Source organism: Oncorhynchus clarkii, chromosome 4 (assembly GCF_045791955.1).
Source record: "Oncorhynchus clarkii lewisi isolate Uvic-CL-2024 chromosome 4, UVic_Ocla_1.0, whole genome shotgun sequence".
In the NCBI taxonomy this organism is placed as follows: Eukaryota; Metazoa; Chordata; class Actinopteri; order Salmoniformes; family Salmonidae; genus Oncorhynchus; species Oncorhynchus clarkii.
The window spans coordinates 26504892-26529407 of NC_092150.1; the positions used below are offsets into that span (position 1 = coordinate 26504892).

The 24516-nt window shown below is 42.5% G+C and overlaps 1 protein-coding gene and 1 pseudogene across 1 annotated transcript; both read left to right on the top strand.

Moving 5' to 3' along the window:
- Positions 1-814: 814 nt before the first annotated feature.
- LOC139407959 (uncharacterized) lies at positions 815-4728 on the top strand (annotated as a pseudogene).
- Positions 4729-7424: 2696 nt separating this feature from the next.
- On the top strand, positions 7425-24471 carry LOC139406649 (enoyl CoA hydratase domain containing 2). The gene is made up of 10 exons (XM_071149491.1): positions 7425-7931; positions 10558-10625; positions 13508-13595; positions 13670-13756; positions 20209-20301; positions 23088-23144; positions 23262-23449; positions 23870-23920; positions 24202-24249; positions 24319-24471. Exons 1-10 carry the CDS (start codon positions 7691-7693, stop codon positions 24394-24396), a joined length of 999 nt encoding a protein of 332 aa, XP_071005592.1. The 5' UTR covers positions 7425-7690; the 3' UTR covers positions 24397-24471.
- The last annotated feature ends 45 nt before the right edge of the window (positions 24472-24516 follow it).

A 24516-nucleotide genomic window follows, 5' to 3' on the forward strand; every position in this document is an offset into this window, starting at 1 on the left:
ATTTATGCCAGAAACTCAACTGTTTCTAAGCAGATTCTCCTCCCTTGCTATGTTCAGGGTTCATTCAAGCCCACTGGAGTTAATAGAAGCAGAGAGATGGTTATTGTTGTGTCTTAGTAAAGTATTTTTCCTAATGTAATCGCCCTGTATCTAAGGGTACTACTGCCTCTGCCAAGAGGTTCAGGCTTTTATGACACAGACAGTAGTGCGCTCACACCACAACCATAGGGTTGCTGGTTCAAGATCTGAGTGTGTCAGGTGGGTGTTCTGAGAGAGTGTGTAGCTGCTTATAACCCGTGGGTCTGGCTAACTGCTATTGTATAGTGTGTGAGATACCCAGGGTGCACTTGGGGAGCGGTAATGCGTGTACACACACACACACACACACACACACACACACACACATCCTGCTGGTGTGAGTCGGACACCATGGAGAGTTATGATGGTATAATGATTACATTGAGTCAACAGTCAACATGATCTAACAGCCCAGCATAGCAACACCACAACACGAGAGGTGTTCAATACAGAGGGCCGGGGGGAGAGAGTGAGAGAACAAATACACACATTACTTATTCACCTCTCACTAGAATACGCTACGTGTTTGGAACTATGGCAGTGATGTTGATACAGTATGTCTGTGTGTTCACTAGTGTGTAACATGCAAACATACATTTCCCTTCATGGGAGAGAATAGTTTAAGTTTAAAGGATATTTTGAATTGATTTGTGTATAACTCATAAATTAGAGGAGGAAAATTCTAGAGTCAATAAAGAGTGAAAGAGATGAAAGATGTGAAAGAGAAATAACATTAATGACGAGACCTTTCAACCCTGCCCACCCCTCTGTGCCTTACAGGACTACACTACTCACAATCACAAGAGCCGGCAGAGAGCCAGAGAAACACAGGTGAGCTTCTCTTCACATCAGAGATCAACCACTGGTTTAAACCACTGTAGGTGAGCTTCTCTTCACATCAGAGATCAACCACAGGTTTAAACCACTAGGTGATCTTCCTCTGTCTCAGGCAAGGTGGAGCTGGGACTTTGACTCAGGGTTGTGAAAGGGTTAATGTAACATGTTCATGGCAGAATTCAAATAATCTGTGGAGAGCTGGATTATATAACAGGACCTTCATAGGGCTAATTTAATCCTAACACCTAACTACTATCTCGTTGCACAGAAACACATTGAATGAAAATATAAACGTAACATGTAAATTGTTGGTCCCGTGTTTCGTGAGCCAAAATAAAATCCCAGAAATGTTTCATACGCACAAAAAGCTTATTTCTCTCAAATTTGGGGCACAAATTTGTTTACATCCTTGTTAGTGAGCATTTTATCCGTTGTCAAGATCATCGACCTGACAGGTGTGGCATATCAAGAAGCTGATTAAACATCCTGATCATTACACAGGTGCACCTTTTTCTGGGGACAATAAAAGGCCACTTTGAAATGTGCAATTTTGTCACACAACACAATGCCACAGATGTCTCAAGTTTTGAAGGAGCGTGCAATTGGAATGCGTAGGAGTATTTCTGCCTGTAATAATGCCATTTTGTGGGAAAAACACATTCTCATTGGGTGGGCCTGGCTCCCCAGTGGGTTGGCCTGGCTGCCAAGTGGGTAAAACTATGCTCTTCCAGGCCTACCTGTAGGGCTTAATTAATGTATTTCAATTGACTGATTTCCTTAAATGAACTGTAACTCAGCAAAATCTTTGAACTTGTTGCATGTTGCATTTATATGTTTGTTTAGTATAGTTGCTTAGAAGAGAAAACAGGCTGTCAGGCAGGCCTGGAATTTTGTGATATTAGGGGCAAGGCCATTTGGTGTTCAAGAGGTGCCCAATCTCCCAGGGCACCAAGGCCAGCTGCTCGAGCACCAAAGCCATTAACCAAAATAGCCAATTAAATTGATTTGAAAACCGAAATACACTAGCTATTCTGTTAAGAAAAACATAAGTGTATGTAAATGTAGGCCTATATAAATAATTAGCCTACATATCAATGTGTAGGTGATAGCCTATGCTGACATGAGGGAGGCACCTGAACATTTTTATGGCCACACAAGGAGGCATGATCGTCAATGCCAAAGGGAAATTTGAGGCCTGCAGTCAGGTTAACCTTGCCAGTAGTACTTCTTGCCACTAGTATTTTTTTATTTTCACATACACTGGATAGTTTTTTTCACACGGTCAGCCATATTAGTATGGTGCCCCTGGAGCAAATTAGGCTTAAGTGCCTTGCTCAAGGGTACATCGACAGATTTCTTCACCTTGTTGGCTAGGTTATTCGAACCAGTGACCTTTTGGTTACTGGCCCATCGCGCTAACTGCTATGCTACCTGCCGCCTAGTACTTCTGCTTTCAGCTTTAATTTTCTCTGCTAATTGAACTTTTTTTATGGTGGTTAAAAAACAAATGAGGACGAGTATAGAATGTTAGTTTTGATCAATCAAACACCTGATCGCAGATCACCTCTGGGAATGGCCAACCCTTCTTTGGTAGAGCTATACTCTCCTGCAGGATTTTGTTCCAACTCTACTCTAACACACCTTAATTATTCTAGTCAGCTGCTCAAAAGAACATTGATTGGCTGAATCAAATCAAAATTCTTGGCTGAATCATGTGTGTTAGAGCAGGGTTAAAACAAAAGCATGCACAGAGCACACCCAGTAGGGCAGTATTTCTCTCGGAGGAGGGTTGGCCACCCCAGCAGTAGGCCTACTGAAAGAATTTAGCAAAAGCAACATCTTTTTCCAACTCAATACATACAATGAGATAGTCTGTAGAGTTTAAACTTTAAAGAGAAGATCACATGCCTTTCATGGTTGAACGGGAGACATCCCAAAAATCGGTCTTCTCATGAAAATGTCTGTAGGGTTCAAACTGTTTGAGCTACAAACTAATATGACCCCTCTATGGAAATATTTTCACAAACACAATGGACTTCTCCGTTTTGCTCTATGTCCCCCACAAGTGTCACAGGACTAGTCTGAAGGTAACCCGCTACCGGGCTCAAAAATGCATGAAAGGGAATGGGGCATTTCAATGTCAAAGGCATACGGATAATTCCATGGTATAATATATATTTTTCTGAGCTTTCTTATATCTCTCAGATATAGGATGGACACTTCAAAACACACACTTCCCTTTTGATTTATTTTTGGACCAAATTCCAAAATGTTTCATCAAATTATTTTTGTATATATTTTTGTTATACCTACAGGGCCCTAAAATTCTAAATAAAACAGCAAAATTATCCTTGGTATGACCATCATAAAACAATTCCATATGTTAGCTAAGTAGAAACCCAGCCCTGGGCCCTTAGACCCTTGCCTTACTGACTCTGACAATGAGATAATCGGACCAAGCTCCACACACACACACACACACACTGTTCAGTCCTTTGCGCCCCTCCTCAGTATCTCGAATGGCCCCTGCGGCGAGCTGATTGGAGGAAGAGGATTCTAAGCGAGTGGACTGGTTAATTATTCTCGAATGGCCCCTGCAGCAAGCTGACTGGAGGAAGAGGATTCTAAGTTGGCGGACTGGTTAATTATGCTAATCCAGGGGGCAGATAACGAGACGCTTAATACCTCACTCTGAGACACACACAGAGCTCTCTGCCAGTGTGGGTACGACTGTTATCCTCGGGAGAGAGATAGTCTCTGTGAGAAAATATAAGACTTTGTCAGAGAGAAAGAGAGATAGGGATGAGTGTGTGTGTTTGCGTGTGTGTGTTTCAGAAAGAATCACAATTATAACTATTTCTCAGCTCATATCCCATATCTATGTTACAGCTCCATACCATAACCCCACCCCTCTGACATGTGTGTGTCTCTGTCTTCTCTGTGTTGTGACTAGGCACGTATCCATTCTGGCTCTTTTAACAGACTGATTCTAAACTAATTTTATTTTACGATGTGCATCCCTCTGCCAACTTCTACTGGATTTATAGTCCTCTTCCTGTCTCCCTTTCTTCTCCCTCAATCATTTTCTCTGTTGTTCAATGCAGCATTTTACTGAATCCACAGAGCTGATAACACCACCGTTTGTGTTCATGTGTGTGCGAGCATTAGTGTGTGCAATTGTGTGTGCAAGCAAGCATGTGTTGTCCGACTGACTCTCTCTCTCTCTCTCTCTCTCTCTCGCCCGCTCTCTTTCTCTGTCTCTCCCCCCTTTCTCTCTCTTCCCCCCACTCTCTCTCAGGTCAGTGAAGGCTGTTTGCGGGGGAATGTCTGTTCCACTGCAGGCTCGCATCCGTGACTTCCTCTGCAGCTCAGTCTTTAGACACACAGAGACATGGGGCAGAGAGCTCAGCAGAGCCGCTCTGCCTGCCAGACCTCAAACTGCAGCCTGCAGCTGCACTGACCAGCACTGGGCTGGGGGAGGGAGAGAGAGGAGAGCCGAATGGGAGAGTGAAGATGTGAGGAGGAGAGAGGGGAGAGCAGTGCAAAAGAAAGAGAGGGAGGAAGCGAATGGGAGGACAGACAGAGATAATTATTATCCTCCCTTCTTCTCCTCTTCCTCCTGCCCCCTCTGACTCCCTCGCTCCCGATGGACAGCACAGGATGCTCCACCTCCTTCCGGATTTCAACCAATCACTGGCTGATGCTCGTAAAGCTCGCTACATCCATCACTGAGGTCTATCCCCCTGCGAGAGGGAGCTGTCAATCACTGACATATTCACTAGAGGCAATATGGGTTCCAACCACAGATTCTGAAAGCAACCCTGTTAGACTTAAAAACATTCCTGTGAGTGTGACCTACTGACTAGGTTTGCTTTAACCTAAGACCTTTGCACACCACAGGAATGTGTCGAGTGGGGTTCCCAAAGTTTTTCTGCACATGACCCCAAATTTACACTAGAAAATGCATGGGACCCCACTTTGAAAAATAATAGGCCTAACAGTTAACACTATGTGTTTACATTCCCTAAATGTTAGGTCCCACAGGCTATCCCAACATGATAATGACATGAAAACACATTTGTGTAAAAGGCCCTTAGTTGACACTGTACACATTTTGAAGAGAAAGAGTTCTTAATTTCTTTGATAACCTTACAGATTTTCTCAGGGGACCCCATTTCAATTTCAGGGGACCCCACCCCAAGTTTGGAAAACACTGTGTTAGCCAATTAAGCAAAAACCTTAATATTTGCTCGGGGAGCTATAGCAAGTCTTCAGTTCTCAGGCAATTCTCACTTCCGTTAGATTATGGACACCTCTATAAACATTAGATCAGTGGAGGCTGCTGATGGGAGAACGGCTCATAATAATGGCCGGAACAGAGCAAATGGAATGGCATCAAACACCTGTAAACAGTTTGTTTGATACATTCGATACCATTCCACCTATTCCGCTCCAGTCATTAACACGAGCCCGTTCTCCCCAATTAAGGTGCCACTAACCACCTGTGCATTAGATCCATTCCAACCTACTATGTCCGGACAACGTGAAGCCATACTCAACAAGGCCTTGGTCTGTCATACACCTGTTTTGTGCCAAACTGACAGTGCATCTTGTTCAATGTGCCATATTTCTATCCATGAATGTACCATTTGAGCAGGGCCAGTTTACCACATTTGGGGCCTCGTGCACTGACCTACGTCAGCTAACTTATTGCATTTCAACACATTTGGCTATAGAGCAGAGAGAGAATGTGCAGTTTTATAATGCTATTCTACACATTTCATCATGAGGCTAAGGGAAAATGTTGCAGTTTAAAGCAAATTTCCAGTAATTCTACACGTTTTGCCATCTCATGCTTTTGTTCACATTTGGCCATAGGGCTGAGAGAACATTTTACAGTTTTAAAGCTAATTTCCTGCAAATGCAGGGTTGGGGGTTGGTGCTCCCTGGAAGTCAGGGGAGGCACTTACCCTGTGTGCCAGTTCGATAATCCAGCCCTGCATTTCAAATCAAATCAAATTTTATTTGTGACATGCGCCGAATACAACAACTGTAGACTTTACCATGAAATGTTTACTTACAAGCCCCTAACCAACAGTGCAGTTGAAGAAGAAGAAAATATTTACCAAGTAGATTAAAATAAAAAGTAATAAAAAAGGGGGCACCGGTACCGAGTCAGTGTACTGGGGTACAGGCTAGTTGAGGCAATCTGTACATGTAGGTGGGGGCGAAGTGACTATGCATAGGTAACAAACAAACAGCGAGTGTACAAAAGGAAGGGGGGTCAATGTATATTGTCTGGTAGAGATTTTATGGATTTTTCAGCAGTCTTGTGGCTTGGGGGTAGAAGCTATTGAGGAGCCTTTTGGTCCTAGACTTGGTGCTCCTGTACTGCTTGCCGTGCGGTAGCAGAGAAAACAGTCTATATACTTGGGTGACTGGAGTCTCTACTTTGGGTGACTGGAGTCTCCAGTCGGGGAGAAAGGTTTTGTCATGCCCTCTTCACAACTGTCTTGGTATGTTTGGACCATGATAGTTTGTTGGTGATGTGGACACCAAGGAACTTGAAACTCTCAACCAGCTCCTCTACAGCCCAGTCAATGTTAATGGGGGCCTGTAGTTTTCCTGTAGTCCACGATCAGCTCCTTTGTCTTGCTCACATTGAGGTAGAGGTTGTTGTCCTGGCATGACACTGCCAGTTCTCTGACCTCCCATTTGAGACCTGCTCAATGTAAAGGTCCATAATATATTTTGTGCTAAATCATGTATCTGATTGAAATTCTCAATGCATGTAAAGTATAATGTATAAAATCATTGGCTCATGAATCATGATTAATTGTAATAAAACAGAGGCCAAGAGATAAAGGTTGCATCAGTGCCTCAGGCAAGAGTGTGTGAGGAGAACGTCCCCTGGCGACTACTTTAGATATTGCTTAACATTTGCGTTCCAATCATTGACCATAAATACGTATGAGAATATGTAGGCCTATTTAGTATCGCAATGTTAGGATGTTTTTTTTATTTACTTATTTAACTAGTGAAGGGAAAGGGGCATACCTAGTCAGTTGTACAACTGAATATCTTCAACTGAAATGTGTCTTCTGTATTTAACCCAACCCCTCTGAATCAGAGAGGTGTGGGGGCTGCCTTAACCGATATCCACATCTTCGGCGCACCGGGAACAGTGGGTTAACTGCCTTGCTCAGGGGCAGAACGACAGATTTTTTTTTTTACTTTCGGTTACTGGCCCAATGCTCTAACCACTAGAACAAATTCTTATTTACAATGATGGCCTACCGATAATTTAAAAAAAAAACATGTTCTGTGGTATTATTAATAAACTAGGAAATCTATTGGCTCAAACCATGGGCAGCTAAGGATGTATGCTTAGTCAGTATGTAACCAAGCCGATGATCCCACTATGAAAAGAGAGAACACTAAAACAGGTTCAAGTACGTTTAAGGATGCTTAAATGAACTCGGAAATGAAAATGTATCCGTTCCGTTCCCAAAAACGTCAAGCACAGTAAAACTGGAATAGAACAACGTTGGCCTTAGACATACTGATATAAACTAGGTTTTGCGTCCCCCCTTGGCCTTGGCTGGCTTAACTAAGGATTTGGGATGTAGCTGATCCTAGATCGGTTCTTACATCCCTCGGGCAACTTATACCTGGAGCTGAAACTAAAAAACAAGTCAATTGGTTGTAGCCTACTTCCGTGTTTTCTTTTAAACGAAATAGCTCCATACACACAAGAAAAAGAAGAAACACAACCATGACTTTCCTTCGAAGGTTTGCGATTAGGCACTGCTCTCTATCCCGCGGCTTTGGTGCTCTATCCTCGGCGTCTCTTGGAGCTCCAGGCTCGGTAACGTTACACCGTCTGGGAGTGGAAAAGCTGCCTAGCCGAGGAAGCCCTTTCACGGGGCACAATGACACACACACAAGCTGGCTACACACCGAGACGCCAGAGTCCGTAGAAGTGGATCTAAAGCGACTAGATGGAGAGGACACTGGTAGGGAAGGACGCTCTTTGAATCTTTATGCTTTCCGCTACCAGGAAACCGAGTTGAACGGTAGTAAGGTTTACCATTTTTGAGTGAGTGCAAGTTCCACAATATTCACCATGGTCGACAACCTGGTCTCAGAGCATTTCGTATTAGCGTTCCATTTATTATGATATGTATGTATTAATTTGTGGATAATCCATCACCCATTTTGTATGATATGTTACGAATTTGTTAATTGTACAATATGTAACTAATTTGCAAAACATTCTATATGTTACGAATTTTCTAAATGTATGATATGTTACAAATTCTAGCTAGGTGGCTGACTAATGTTAGCTGGGTTAAGGGAAGGGTTACCTAACATGCTAGGTAGTTGAAAAGTTGATAATCAGCTAAATGCTAAAGTTGTCTGTGAAGAGATTCGAACTCCAACCTTTGGGTTGCTTAACGTTTGTGTTATACGCCCACCCACCAACTACTCTAATATGGGTTATGTAACCATACCGAATGTAGCATCTCTTACTTTTATGAGAATCTTGGATTTAAATGTACTATGTTACGTCTAGTGTACGAGACCAGGCTGTGATTGACAATCCTGAGAATCATAAACTCAGCAAAAAAAGAAATGTCCTCTCACTGTCAACTGCGTTTATATTTCAAACTTAACATATGTAAATATTTTTATGAACTTAACAAGATTCAACAACTGAGACAGAAACTGAACAAGTTCCACAGACATGTGATTAACAGAAATTGAATAATGTGTCCCTGAACGAAGGGGAAGTCAAAATCAAAAGTAACAAGTCAGTTTCTGGTGTGGCCATCAGCTGCATTAAGTACTGCAGTGCATCTCCTCCTCATGGACTGCACCTGATATGCCAGTTCTTGTTGTGAGATATTACCCCACTCTTCCACCAAGGCACCTGAAAGTTCCAGGACATGTCTGGGGGGAATGGCCCTAGTCCTCACCCTCCGATCCATCAGGTCCCAGACGTGCTCAATGGGATTGAGATCCGGGCTCTTCGCTGACCATGGCAGAACACTGACATTCCTGTCTTGCAGGAAATCACGAACAGAACAGGCAATATTGCTGGTGGCATTGTCATGCTGGAGGGTCATGTCAGGATGAGCCTGCAGGAAGGGTACCACATGAGGAAGGAGGATGTCTTCCCTGTAACGCACAGCGTTGAGATTGCCTGCAATGACAAAAAGCTCAGTCCGATGATGCTGTGACACACCGCCCCAGACCATGATGGACCCTCCACCTCCAAAATCGATCCCGCTCCAGAGTACAGGCCTCAGTGTAATGCTCATTCGTTCGACGATAAACGCAAATCCGAACATCACCCCTGGTGAGACAAAATGGCGACTCGTCAGAGAAGAGCACTTTTTGCCAGTCCTGTCTGGCCCAGCGACGGTGGGTTTGTGCCGATAGGCAACGTTGTTGCCGGTGATGTCTGGTGAGGACCTGCCTTACAACAGGCCTACTAGCACTCAGTCTAGCCTCTCTCAGCCTATTGTGGACAGTCTGAGCACTGATGGAGGGATTGTGCGTTCCTGGTGTAACTCGGGAAGTTGTTGTTGCCATCCCGTACCTGTCCCGCAGGTGTGATGTTTGGATCCGTCCTGTCTCCCTGTGGAGCTGTCTTAGGAGTCTCACAGGTCGGAAATGGCAATTTATTGCCCTGGCCACATCTGCAGTCCTCATGCCTCCTTGCAGCATGCCTAAGGCACATTCACGCAGATGAGCAGGAACCATGGGCATCTTACCTTTGGTGTTTTTCAGAGTCAGTAGAAATGCCTCTTTAGTGTCCTAAGTTTTCATAACTGTGACCTTAATTGCCTGCCGTCTGTAAGCTGTTAGTGTCTTAACGACCATTCCACAGGTGCATGTTCATTAATTGTTTATGGTTCATTGAACAAGCATGGGAAACAGTGTTTAAACTCTTTACAATTAAAATCTTTGAAGTTATTTAGATTTGTACGAATTATCTTTGAAAGACAGGGTCCTGAAAAAGGGACCTTTCTTTTTTTTGCTGAGTTTAGATAGCTTAGGTGAATAAGCTTACCCTGAAATGACATAAACATGATCTGAAGTTACAGGGGAAGTAAGCGCACCACCTGCTGTGCCATAAAGGTCCAGCCCTTGATTTGATTTGGATTTAACCTCTTGGTAGAGGCAGAAGAAGTAGTAGGCACATTGATACAGGGAGTGTTGTGTTGCAGGAGCTTCTGTACAGAGTGAAAACCATGTCCTACTATTCAGTGATTAACACTGAGGTAAACACGGACATATTTACCCACACACAGGGGAGATGCTGCTTATAAAAAGCCTTCAGCCTAGCCACAGGTCAGACAGCCTCAGGCATTCACCTCCTGTCTCTTTCCCTCCTTTCCTCCCTCTATCACCTCCTCTCCTTCCCACTCCTTCTGTCCCTCCTATCCTCTTCTTCCTCCCTCATCCTCCCCTCTCCTCTCCTCCTGACATACACACCTGTCACCTCATGGCTCAAATCTAATGTGACAATATCATCAACATCTGCACCTGCGCCTGTGCAGCTGCTTATATTTCAAATGCATAAACAATAACACACACACACACACACGTGACTCTTTCTCTCTCTCTCTGTAGGTATAGCTGAGGTGTTGATGTGCCGTCAGAAGGCAAAGAACGCTCTGGGCCGTGTGTTTGTCTCTCAGGTGGGTTTGATCTCTATTTGACCTTACACATCGAATTGCTAACTATTGATCAGAGGTGTGGACTGAAGTCACATGACTCGAGTCTGACTTGATAGAAAATAAATGTACTTTAGACGCTGAGGAGTATTTCTGTCTGTAATAAAGCCCTTCTGTGGGGAAAAACAAATTATGATTGGCTGGGTCTGGCTCTCCAGTGGGTGGGTCTATGCCCTCCCATGTCCACCCATGGCTGCACCCCTGCCCAGCCATGTGAAATCCATAGATCAGGGCCTAATGAATTTCTTTCAATTGACACATTTCCTTATATGAACTGTAAGTCTGTAAAATCTTTGAAATTGTTGAATGTTGCGTTTAAAATGTTTTTTTTTTCAGTATATACAGTTGAAGTCGGAAGTTTACATACACCTCAGCCAAATACATTTATACTCAGTTTTTCACATATCCTAACATTTAATCCTAGTGAAAATCCCCTGTCTTAGGTCAGTTAGGATCACCACTTAATTTTAAGAATGTGAAATGTCAGAATAATAGTAGAGAGAATTATTTATTTCAGCTTTTATTTCTTTAATCACATTCCGAGTGGGTCAGAAGTTTACATACACTCAATTAGTATTTGGTAGCATTGCCTTTAAATTGTTTAACTTGGGTCAAACGTTTCGGGTAGCCTTCCACAAGCGTCCCACAAGAAGTTGGGTGAATTTTGTCTGACAACTGGTGTAACTGAGTCAGGTTTGTAGGCCTCCTTGCTCGCACACGCTTTTTCAGTTCTGCCCACAAGTTTTCTATAGGTTTGAGGTCACGGCTTTGTGATGGCCACACAAATACCTTGACTTTGTTGTCCTTAAGCCAGTTTGACAAAACTTTGGAAGTATGCTTGGGGTCACTGTCCATTTGGAAGATCCATTTGTGACCAAGGTTTAACTTCCTGACTGATGATATATTGAATATATCCGCATAATTTTCCTGCCTCATGATGCCATCTATTTTGTGAAGTGCACCAGTCTCTCCTGCAGCAAAGCACCCCCACAACATGATGCTCCCACCCCAGTGCTTCAAGGTTGGGATGATGTTCTTCGACTTGCAAGTCTCCCCCTTTTTCCTCCAAACATAACGATGGTCATTATTGCCAAACAGTTCTATTTTTGTTTCATCAGACCAGAGAACATTTCTCCAAAAAATTACGATGTTTGTCCCCATGTGCAGTTGCAAACCGTATTCTGTTTTTTTTATGGTGGTTTTGGAGCCGTGGCTTCTTCCTTGCTGAGTGACCTTTCAGGTTATGTCGATATAGGACTAGTTTTACTGTGGATATAGATACTTTTGTACCTGTTTCCTCCAGAATCTTCACAAGGTCCTTTACTACTGTTCTGGGATTGATTTGCACTTTTCGCCAACCAAGTACATTCATCTCTAGGAGACCGAACGCTTCTCCTTCTTGAGCGGTATGATGCCTGCATGGTCCCATGGTGTTTATACTTGAGTGCTATTGTTTATACAGATGAACGTGGTACCTTCAGGCGTTTGTAAATTGCTCCCAAGGATGAACCAGACTTGTGGAGGTCTACAATTTGTTTCAGAGGTTTTGGCAGATTTTTGATTTCCCCATGATGTCAAACAAAGAGGCATTGAGTTTGAAGGTAGGCCTTGAAATACATCCACAGGCACACCTCCAATTGACTCAAATGATGTCAAATAGTCTATCAGAAGCTTCTAAAGCCATGACATCATTTTCTGGAATTTTCCAAGCTGTTTAAAGGCACAGTTAGCTTAGAGTATATAAACTTCTGAGCCACTGGTATTGTGATACAGTGAATTATAAGTGAAATAATCTGTCTGTAAACAATTGTTGGGAAAAATAATTGTCATGCACCAAGTAGATGTCCTAACCATCTTGCCAAAACTATAGTTTGTTAACAAGAAATTTGTGGAGTGGTTGAAAAATGAGTTTTAATGACTCCAACCTAAGTGTATGTAAACTTCCGACTTCAACTGTATGCCTTAGTGGTAGTACTGACTACAGTGCCATCAGAAAGTATTCAAACCCTTTGACTTATTCCACATTTGGTTGTGTTTCAGCTCAAAATGCAGGCGTATGAAGCAGTTTATTTCTAAATCTTGCGTTTTGAAAATGCGTCACCGTTTATGGTTGTAATGATAGGCTACATTGTGTGTGCCTGTATGCCCAGTGCATGCGTGCACGTGCTTCCGTGGGGGTAGGAAGCTTTGAACCATTCCTTTTTGTGGTCGCGTGTGAAAAAGTTTGAAAACAACTGAGCTAGTGAACAAATTGCTGATTTGATGTACAGCGATAGGTTCGGGTTCAGCGTAAACGTCAAATTGTAGGGAGAGAGGATTGCCAATGTCACGAGGCTGCTGAGGTGAGAACGGCTCATAATGATGGCTGGAACTGCGCAAATGGAAACCATGGGTTTGATGTACTTGATACATTCCACTCATTACACTCCAGTCAATACCACAATTAATGTGCCACCAACCTCCTGTGAAATTTGCTCCCAAAAAATGTCGGTGATCAAGTGTTTTAGAGAAAGTAATGAAAAGGTCTGTCTGTTAGCCTCATTAAATATACAAAGATTTGTAGTTGAACAAGTCATTGCCTGTACAGATTTATTTTTGATTGACTTGACTTGGAAAAAAAACCTGTGACTCGACTTGCTCTTAGAATGCACGACTTGGACTTCAGACTCGACCTGTTCTACTTGGGACTTGACTTAAGACTTGGACCTTTCGACCTTCTTGTGAGTGACTCGAATAATAGTGACTTGGTCCCAGCTCTGCTATTGATCTAACAGAGTATGATGACTGCTAAGACTATTCTCTCTCTCTCTCTCTCCCACTTCCTCTCTCTATCCATCTCTCTCTAGATGAGGGAGCTGGTGTCCTCTCTACACCATGACTCAGCTGTGAGAGTGGTGGTCTTCAGGAGTCTGGTACAAGGGGTCTTCTGTGCAGGTCTGTCCTTTTGTGTGTGTGCATGTGTGCGTGTGTGTGTGTGTGTTTTTATGTCTTCTCTGTGTCTTCTGTAGGAGCTGATCTGAAGGAGAGAGCTGAGATGAACCATTCTGACTCCGATCTGTTTGTTCACGGCCTGCGCTCACTCATGACTGAGATCGGTGAGGGGTGTGTGATCGATTTTTAGGATGTCTCACGGTCTGACAAATACTGCTCTCACTCAGTCACCTTTCACAGCAAATGCGTTAGTGTTACATACATTACCAGTCAAAAGTTTGGACACACCTACTCATTCCAGGGTTTTAATATCTTTTTACTATTTTCTACATTGAAGAATAATAGTGAAGACATCAAAACAATGAAATAACACATTTGAAATCATGTAGTAACCAAAAGTGTTAAACAAATCAAAATATATTTTATATTTAATATTCTTCAAAGTAGCTACCCTCTGCCTTGATAACAGCTTTTCACACTCTTGGCATTCTCTCAACTAGCTTCATGAGGTAGTCACCTGGAATGCATTTCAATTAACAGGTGTGCCTTGTTCAAAGTTAATTTGTGGAATTTCTTTCGTTAGTGTGTTTGAGCCAATCAGTTGTGTTGTGAAATGGCAGGGTTGGTGTACAGAAGATAACCCTATTCGGTAAAAGACCATGTCCATATTATGGCAAGAATAGCTCAAATAAGCAGAGAAAAGACAGTCCATCATTACTTTGACATGAAGGTCAGTCAATCTGGAGAATTTCAAGAACTTTTAAAGTTTCTTCAAGTGCAGTAGCAAAAACCCTCAATCACTATGATGAAACTGGCTCTCATGAGGACCACCACAGGAAAGGAAGACCCAGAGTTACCTCTGCTGCAGAGGATAAATTCATTAGATTTACCAGTCTCAAAAATTGCAGCCAAAATAAATGCTTCGCAGAGTTCAAAGTAACAGACACATCTCAACATCAACTGTTCAGATTAGACCGTGTGAATCAGGACTTCATGGTCGAATTGCTGCAAAGAAACTAGAGGTCGACCGATTAATCGGAATGGCCGATTTAATTAGGGCTGATTTCAAGTTTTCATAACAATCGGTAATCTGTATTTCTGGACACCGATTATGGCCGATTACATTGTACTCCACGAGGAGACTGCGTGGCAGGCTGACTACCTGTTATGCGAGTGCAGCAAGGAGCCAAGGTAAGGTGCTAGCTAGCATTACAATTATCTTATTAAAAACAGTCAATCTTAACATAATCACGAGTTAACTACACGTGGTTGATGATAGTACTAGTTTATCTAGCTTGTCCTGCATGGCATATAATTGATGCGGTGCCTGTTAATTTATCATTGAATTACAGCCTACTTCGCCAAACGGGTGATGATTTAAGAAGCGCATTCGCAAAAAAAAGCACTGTCGTTGCACCAATGTACCTAACCATAAACATCAATGCCTTTCTTAAAATCAATACACAAGTATATGTTTTTAAACCTGCGTATTTAGTTAATATTGCCTGCTAACATGAATTTATTTTAACTAGGGAAATTGTGTCACTTCTCTTGCGTTCTGTGCAAGCAGAGTCACGGTATATACAGCAGTTTTGGCCGCCTGGCTCATTGCGAACTGTGTGAAGACCATTTCTTCCTAACAAAGACTGTAATTCATTTGCCAGAATTGTACATAATTATGACATAACATTGAAGGTTGTGTAATGTAACAGCAATATTTAGACTTAGGGATGCCACCCGTTAGATAAAATACGGAACGGTTCCGTATTTCACTGAAAGAATAAACATTTTGTTTTTGAAATTAGTTTCCGGATTTGACCATATTAATGACCAAAGGCTCGTATTTATGTGTGTTATTAAATTATAATTAAGTCTATGATTTGATATTTGATAGAGCAGTCTGACTGAGCGGTGGTAGGCAGCAGCAGGCTCATAAGCATTCATTCAAACAGCACTTTCCTGCATTTTCCTGCACTTCGCTGTGCTTCAAGCATTGCGCTGTTTATGACTTACTTCAAGCCTATCAACTCCTGAGATTAGGCTGGCAAAACTAAAGTACCTATAAGAACATCCAATAGTCAAAGGTATATGAAATACAAATGGTATAGAGAGAAATAGTCCTATAATAACTGTGCTGCCATCCTGTTAGAAGGTAACAGATTATTTTATTACAATGGTTCAATTGGATTTTCATTGTGTGCAATGGTGTTATTTGCCCCCTAGTGGATGTTTCTGGTACTTAGAAAGACAACGCAAACAGAAAGTAGAGAATTTGTTCTGCACGCATAGAAGCAGCTACAAACAACGCTACGGTGCAGGTCTTTCAATGTAGTTATTTCTTGTCACGCTTCTGCCTTGGAAAACATTTGTTTGTAAGTTCAATTCAAGCATTTAGCTAATGATTATAATCTTGTTATTGATAGAGTTGCTTACATGTCAATGTTGGTTGCATTTACTCACAAATTGCAATGCTTTTCATGTATGTCGTTAGCTGTATTACTTCGCTCGTGCGTCATGCAAACGAATTGTAAAATATACAATACTGTAGTTTTGTTACTGTTCCTAGTGTAATATGCTTTGTTATTCTACATAAATGGTTGTACATTATTAGAGTAATGAAAGGAGCCAATTACCATATGAGTAACAATTAGCTATATGGTTTGGCATCATGCCAGATGCATGGTACCTTAGCGCGTGCTTTGTATTTATGCAACTTCAAATGTATAATGTACAGCTACTGTCGGTGTGAATTGAATACTAAAGTATATTCTTTTCTGTATTTTGCAGTTTCACAACATAAACGTTTTCAATATATTCATTCAAGAAAAGCCACGCCTTGGGAGTTTTATTGAAGACTTAGTTGTTAGCTATCTGTCTAGTTTTGCATGGGAACGCAACTCAAGGGCAGAATAATAACTACAACCTAAAACTTCTTACCTGGGAATATTGAAGACTCATGTTAAAATTAATCACCAGCTTTCATATGTTCTCATGTTCTGAGCAAGGAACTTAAATGTTAGCTTTTTTTGTTGTTGAATTTTACTCCCTTTTTCTCCCCAATTTCGTAGTATCCAATTATTAGTAGTTACTATCTTGTCTCATTGCTACAACTCCAGTAAGGGCTCCGGAGAGACGAAGGTCGAAAGTCATGCGTCCTCCGAAACACAACCCGACCTAGCCGCACAAAGCGCGCATTCCAACCTGGAAGCCAGCCGCACCAATGTGTCGAAGGAAACACTGTGCACCTGGCGACCTTGGTTAGCGTGCCCGGCCTGTCACAGGAGTCGCTGGTGCGCGATGAGACAAGGATATCCCTACCGGCCAAACCATCCCTAACCTGGACGACGCTAGGCCAATTGTGCGTCGCCCCACGGACCTGCGACAGAGCCTGGGCGCAAACCCAGAGTCTCTGGTGGCACAAACGTTAGCTTTTTTACATGGCAAATATTGCACTTTTTCTTTCTTCTCCAACACTTTGTTTTTGCATTATTTAAATGAATTTGAACATGTTTCATTATTTGAGGCTAAATAGATGTACTATTTAATACTGATGTATTATATTAAGTTAAAATGAAAGTGTTCATTCAGTATTGTTGTAGTTGTCATTATTACAACTAATTGTATATATAAAAATAGGCAGATTTTAATCGGTATGGGCTTTTTTTGGTCCTCCAATAATCGGTATCGGCATTGAAAAATCATAATCGGTCAACCTCTAAAAGAAACCACTACTAAAGGACACCAATAGTAAGAAGATACTTGCTTGGGCCAAGAAACACGAGCAATGGCCATTAGACCAGTGGAACTCTGACCTTTTGGTCTTGAGGTTTTTGGTTCCAACCGCTGTGTCTTTGTGAGATGCAGAGTAGGTTAACGGATTATCTCTGCATGTGTCGTTCCCACCGTGAGGCATGGAGGAGGAGGTGAGAGGGTGCTTTGCAGGTGACACTGTCTGTGATTTATTTAGAATTCAAGGTACACTTAACCAGCATGGCTACCACAGCGTTCTGCTGTGATACACAATCCCATCTGGTTTGCGCTTAGTGGGACTATCATTTGTTTTTTAACAGGACAATGACCCAACACACCCAGACTGTGTAAGGGCTATTTTACCAAGAAGGAGAGTTGCATCAGATGACCTGGCCTCCACAATCACCAGACCTGAAGGAAAGTTGCCAACAATTGCTCAGCATGTGTGGGAACTCCTTCAAGACTGTTGGAAAAGTTCCAGGTGAAGCTGGTTGAGAGAATGCCAAGAGTGTGCATAGCTGTCAAGGCAAAGAAAGGGTGGCTACTTTGAAGAATCTCAAATATAAAGTCTATTTTTATTTGTTTAACACTTTTTTTGGTTACTACATGATTCCACATATTATTTCATAGTTTTGATAGGTCTTCACTATTATTCTACAATGTAGAAAATAGTAAAAATAAATTAACTTTTGACTGGTACTGTATGTGTACAGACTAGGGGCTACCCCTTGTCTTATTCATACTTCAGCCTGTTCTCATGCTAGTACATCTCTCTCAACAACCTGAAATTCTCTCTCTCTCTCAAATCACTTTATACAGTGCTTTTGGAAAGAATTCAGACCCCTTGACTTTTTGCACATTTTGTTACGTTACAGCCTTATTCTAAAATAGATTAAATGAAGAAAAAAAATCCTCATCAATCTAAATGCAATGCCCCATAATGACAGTGAACTGTTTTTTAAAAATGTTTGCAAATGTATTAAAAATAAAAAACGATACCTTATTTACATAAGTATTCAGACCCTTTGCTATGAGACTTGAAATTGACCTCGGGTGCATCCTGTTTCCATTGATCGTCCTTGAGATGTTTCTACAACTTGATTGGAGTCCACCTGTGGTAAATTCAATTGATTGGACATTAAATGGAAAAGCACACACCTGTCTATATAATGTCCCATAGTTGACAGTGCATGTCAGAGCAAAAACCAAGAAATGAGGTTGAAGGAATTGTCCGTAGCTATCCGAGACAGGATTGTGTTGAGGCACAGATATAGGGATGATTACCATAAAATGTCTGCAGCATTGAAGGTCCCCAAGAACACAGTGGCCTCCATCATTCTTAAATGTAAGAAGCTTGGAACCACCCTAGATGCTTCAAGAACCTGATGGTCACTCCAACAGAGTTCCTCTGTGGAGATAGGAGAACCTTCCAGAAAGACAACCATCTCTGCAGCACTCCTCCAATTAAGCCTTTATTGAAGAGTGGCCAGACGGAAGCCACTCCTCATTAAATGGCACATGACAGCCCGCTTGGAGTTTGCCAAAAGGCACCTAAAGGACTCTCAGACCATGAGAAACAAGATTATCTGGTCTGATGAAACCAAGATTGAACTCTTTGGCCTGAATGCCAAGCCTCACGTCTGGAGGAGACCTGGCACCATCCCTACGGTGAAGCATGCTGGTGGCAGCATCATGCTGTGGGGATGTTTTTCAGCAGCAGGGACTGGGAGACTCAGGATCGAGCAAAGTACAGACAGATCTTTGATGAAAACCTGCTTCAGAGTGCTCACATCCTCAGACAGGGGCAAAGGTTCACCTTCCAACAGGACAACAACCCTAAGCACACTGCCAAGACAATGCAGGAGTGGCTTTGGGACAAGTCTCTGAATGTCCTTGAGTGGCCCAGCCAGAGCCCGGACTTGAACCCGATCAAACATCTCTGGAGAGACCTGAAAATAGCTGTGCAGCGACGCTCCCCATCCAACCTGACAGCTTGAGAGGATCAGCAGAGAAGAATAGAAGAAACTCCCTAACTACAGGTGTGTCAGGAAGACTCGATCGGGTAATCCTTGCCAAAGGTGCTTCAACAAAGTACTGAGCAAGTGTCTGAATACTTATGATAATGTGATATTTCAGTTTTTTTTTCTCAAGAAATTAGCAAGAAATTCAAAAAAACTGTTTTTTTGTCATTATGAGGTATTGTGTTAAGATTGATAATAAGGGAAAAACCAATTGAATACATTTTAGAATAAGGCTGTAATGTAACAAAATGTGGAAAAAGTCTAAGGGTCTGAACACTTTCCGAATGGGCTGTCAGCCTTCACTACACAGTACGAGTTTCATCAAAATTAGAAAGTTATCACAGGGCCTCTCGAGTGGCGCAGCGGTCTGAGGCACTACATCACAGTGTTATTGGCGTCACTACAGAACCGGGTTCGATCCCGGGCTATATCACAACCGGCATTGATCGGGAGTCCAATTGGCCTAGCGTCGTCCGGGTTAGGGGAGGGTTTGGCCGGGGGACTTTACTTGTCTCATCGCGCTTTATACGAGTCCTTGTGGCGGGCCGGGTGCCTGCAAGCTGACCTCGGTCATCAGTTGAATGGTGTTTCCTCCGACACATTGGTGCGGCTAGCTTCCGGTTTAAGCGGGCAGGTGTTAGGAAGCTCGGGTTTGGCGAGTCATGTGTCGACGGACGAATGACTCGACCTTCACCACCCGAGCCCGTTGGAGAGTTGCAGTAATGAGACAAGATCAAAATGGGGGAGAAAAAGGGCGTACAAAATATAGTGTGTGTTTGTTCATTGTACTGTGTGCATTCATAGTCTGTAACTACATCGTCTGAACTCTCCACATGTCGTCTCAGCCTTGTTGCCCATGCCGACGGTTGCTGCGGTGGATGGATTCGCCCTTGGAGGGGGTCTGGAGCTGGCGCTTGCCTGTGACCTTCGAACAGCTGGTCAGTGACCTCTAACCTCTTACCTCACCAATCGCCATTAGCCTCTCACTTCTCACCTCTAACCGGGAGCCATCCCTTTTTGTGAAGAATAAAGACAGTCTAGATTATTGTGTACATTGCATTCGGAAAGTATTCATTTTCCCACATTTTGTTACGTTACAGCCTTATTCAAAAATGTATTAAATATTTTTTTCCCTCATCAATTTACACACAATACCCCATAATGACAAAGTGAAAACAAGTTATCAATTTTAGCAAATGTATTAAGGAATAAAAAAACATACGTTATTTACATGAGTATTCAGACCCTTTGCTATGAGACTCGAAATTGAGCTTAGATGCATCCTGTTTCCATTGATCATCCTTGAGATGTTTCTACAACTTGATTGGAGTCCTCCTGTGGTAAATTCAATTCATTGGACATGATTTGGAAAGGCACACACCTGTCTATTTAAGGTCCCACAGTTGACAGTCCATGTCAGAGTAAAAACCAAGCCATGAGGTTGAAAGGAATTGTCCGTAGAGCTCCAAGACATGATTGTGTCGAGGCACAGGTCTGGGGAAGGGTACTAAGATATTTCTGCAGCATTGAAGGTCCCCAAGAACACAGTGGCCTCAATCATTCTTAAATGGAAGAAGTTTGGAACCGCCAAGACTTCTTAGAGCTGGCAGCCCAGCCAAACTTGAGCAATCGGGGGAGAAGGGCCTTGGTCAGAGAGGTGACCAAGAATCCAATGGTCACTCTGAAAGAGCTCCAGAGTTCCTCTGTGGAGATGGGAGCTCCTTCCAGAAGGACAACCATCTCTGCAGCACTCCACCAATAAGGCCTTTATGGTAGAGTGGCCAGACGGAAGCCACTCCTCAGTAAAAGGCACATGACAGCCCGCTTGGAGTTTGCCAGAAGGAACCTAAAGACTCATAGACCATGAAAAACAAGATTATCTCTGGTCTGAAGAAACAAAGTTTGAACTCTTTGACCGAACTGCCAAGTGTCACGTCTGGAAGAAACCTGGCACCATCCCTAAGGTGAAGCATGGTGGTGGCAGCAGCATGCTGTGGGGATGTTTTTCAGCAGCAGGGACTGGGAGACTAGTCAGGATCGAGGGAAAGATGAACGGAGCAAAGTACAGAGAGATCCTTGATGAAAACCTGATCCAGAGCACTCAGGACCTCAGACTGGGACGAAGTTTCTCCTTTTGTTATAGTTCCGCAGATCTGTGCCTCAACACAATCCTGTCTCGGAAGTTCCATGGACAATTCCTTTCAACCTCATGGCTTGGTTTTTGCTCAGACATGCACTGTCAACTGTGGGACCTTATACATACAGGTGTGTGCCTTTCCAAATAATGTCCAATCAATTGAATTTTCCACAGGTGGACTCCTATCAAGGTGTAGGAACATCTCAAGGATGATCAATGGAAACCGGATGCACCTGTGCTCAATTTCGAGTCTGACTGCAAATGGTCTGAATTTTTATCTTAAAGTATTTCTGTTTTTTTATTTTAATATATTTGAAAAAATTCTGAACCTGTTTTCACTTTGTAGTTAATATTACACTGAGTGTACAAAATGTTGACCAATGCTTCCCACAGTTGTGTCAAGTTGGCTGGATGTCCTTTGTGGGTGGACCCATTCTTGATACAAACGGGAAACTGTTCAACTTCAAAAACCCAGAACTTAAATCTTTTGTCTTGCCCATTCACCCTCTGAATGGCGCGTATACACAATCCATGTCTCAAGACTTAAATAAGTATTATTAACTGGTCTCCTCTCTTTTATCTACATTGATTTGAAGTGGATTTAACATGTGACGTCAATAAGGGATCATAGCTTTTACCTGGATTCACCTGGTCAGTCTGTCATGGAAAGCGCAGGTGTTCATAATGTGTTGTACACTCAGTGTATGTATAGTTTTTTTATTCTGAAAAATGACTGAGGTCCAGACCTTAGAATGTAATTTCATTACTTTCAAATCACCTATAATTTCCGTTCTCGGAGAGTAAATAAAACCTCCCAGGAAATTGTTCAAGGAACCAGAGTAAAACATTCAGAAACGTAAAAACACGTTCCAAGGAACCAAATGTGCTATTTGGTTTGTTATTTGAGTGAAATGCTCATTATATTTATTTTAACCTTTATTTTGACACGGAGTTAACGCCGAGACCAAACTCTTTTCCAAATGAGCCCTGTATATCACAACAATACATACAGAATGATGGCCATTGTTCATTGTAAACATTTTCTTTTTGGACAGCCCAATAGAGTAGCTTAAATCTTAAGTTATTGAAACACCTTTCACATGATAATGATTACCAAAATATCTGGATATATTCATAGTTCAAATTATTATGTGACAAGAAATGTGTGTAAATTCGGAGAAATTTAATTTTTTAATTACACTCCTGAGTCTTATTTTGTCTAATTTGTAAAGCGAGCACATGTAGTTGCTATTTGTTGTACATTTTGTATAACATATACTAGTGTATGTTTTTAATGATTAACGTATTCAAACACTCAACATGATTTTCGTTTCACCAACATACTTTTCCACAGTGGTACCTTATCATACGTAACTTGTAATATATATTTTATGGAACTGCTAGAATCTAGAGAAAATCTGGTTGGTAATAGATTTTTTGGCAGAGGCGTGAGGTGAGCAGGTGTGTGTATGTGCGTGCACGTCTCGCTCTTACAGACCCATCAGTCAGTCTGTACTCCCACCGTTGCTTAATGACACACAGCCAGTCTGACCTTCAACTGTCCTCTGTGTGTGTGTTGTGTTTCAGCCAACTCTGCACAGATGGGTCTGATTGAGACAACACGGGGGCTGCTCCCAGGGGCGGGTAAGACAACCAGAAGTCATATGCGCGCACACACACACCAGTTACCCTCATGTCATCTCAGTTTGTTTGGAATAATGAGTTCAGCATCTTTCCCTCTCTACATCCTTTCTCCAATAGGGGGCAGTCAGAGGCTGCCCAGAGCGGTGGGCTTTGCCCTGGCCAAAGAGCTGATCTTCACCGGCAGGAGAGTGGATGGACAGAGGGCTGTGGACATGGGGCTGGTCAACAGAGCTACCGAGCAGAATTCAGACGGAGACGCTGCCTATAGAGAGGCACTGAGTCTGGCTAGAGAGATACTACCACAGGTTACACACACACTAAAACCTTACTCATTGTCTCTTTCCATTCCATAGTGATGAGTGATTTTATAGGTGGTTAGATTAAATTAGTTACCAGGGATGAGAAGAGAGATTAACACATTGACTGACTGCTTGGGTTTCAATTAACACAAACTGACTGACACTGGGGTTACATAGACATCTGCTGTCTCTCTTATCACATCCTGTCAGTTGTCAGTCAGTCACTGTCACCAGACCAGTCATACCAAACCAGGACACCAACTGACCACTGTAAGGGACATGGACAGCAGTGTTTTAACCTGGGTCATCTGCTGAGCTAAAGCCTTGTCATTATCTCAGGGAGCTAACACAAGTTCAGGTCTTAGACATGGTTACTCATCGTGTGTGTCCGTGGTCCTTCTTACCCCCAGTGTGTTCTCTCTCCAGGCTCCCATTGCTGTGAGGATGGCTAAGGAGGCTATGAACAGAGGCATGGAGGTATGGCTGCTTTACACATTACTCAGGGCCAGACCACATCAGGGGCCCGGTAACTTCCTGCAATTCTACACATTTTTTCCCATGGGGCAGAGAGAAAAATGTGACAGCTATTCTAATTTGCCACAAAGCAGAGAAAATGTTGCATTTTTAATTCACATTTTGCCATTCCTTATGTGTTCATATGCTATCTGGGATACACACATCCCAGCTCATTATCTTTGATGACACCTGTCTCTGTGTGCTAGTAGCAGGTATGTCTGTAACCTGTCTGTCTCTCTCAGGTGGACATCACATCAGGGATGGCCATAGAGAGGATGTGTTACGCCAGGGTAAGAGGTCAAATGCTCATGTGCATTGTCTGAGGTCAAACTAGTGGTGAATCATCTTTCTCTCTCCAGGTGATCCCGACAAGAGACAGACAGGAGGGGATGGCTGCCTTTATAGAGAAGAGACCCCCACGCTACACTGGAGAGTAACACACATGGAGACTGCTATTGTGATTGTACACAAACCTAATTTTCATTCCTTTAATAAAATGTTTTTCAACTGCAGTTGTAATATTTTAGCAGATGGATCAAGGATAAGTGTTTGCGATA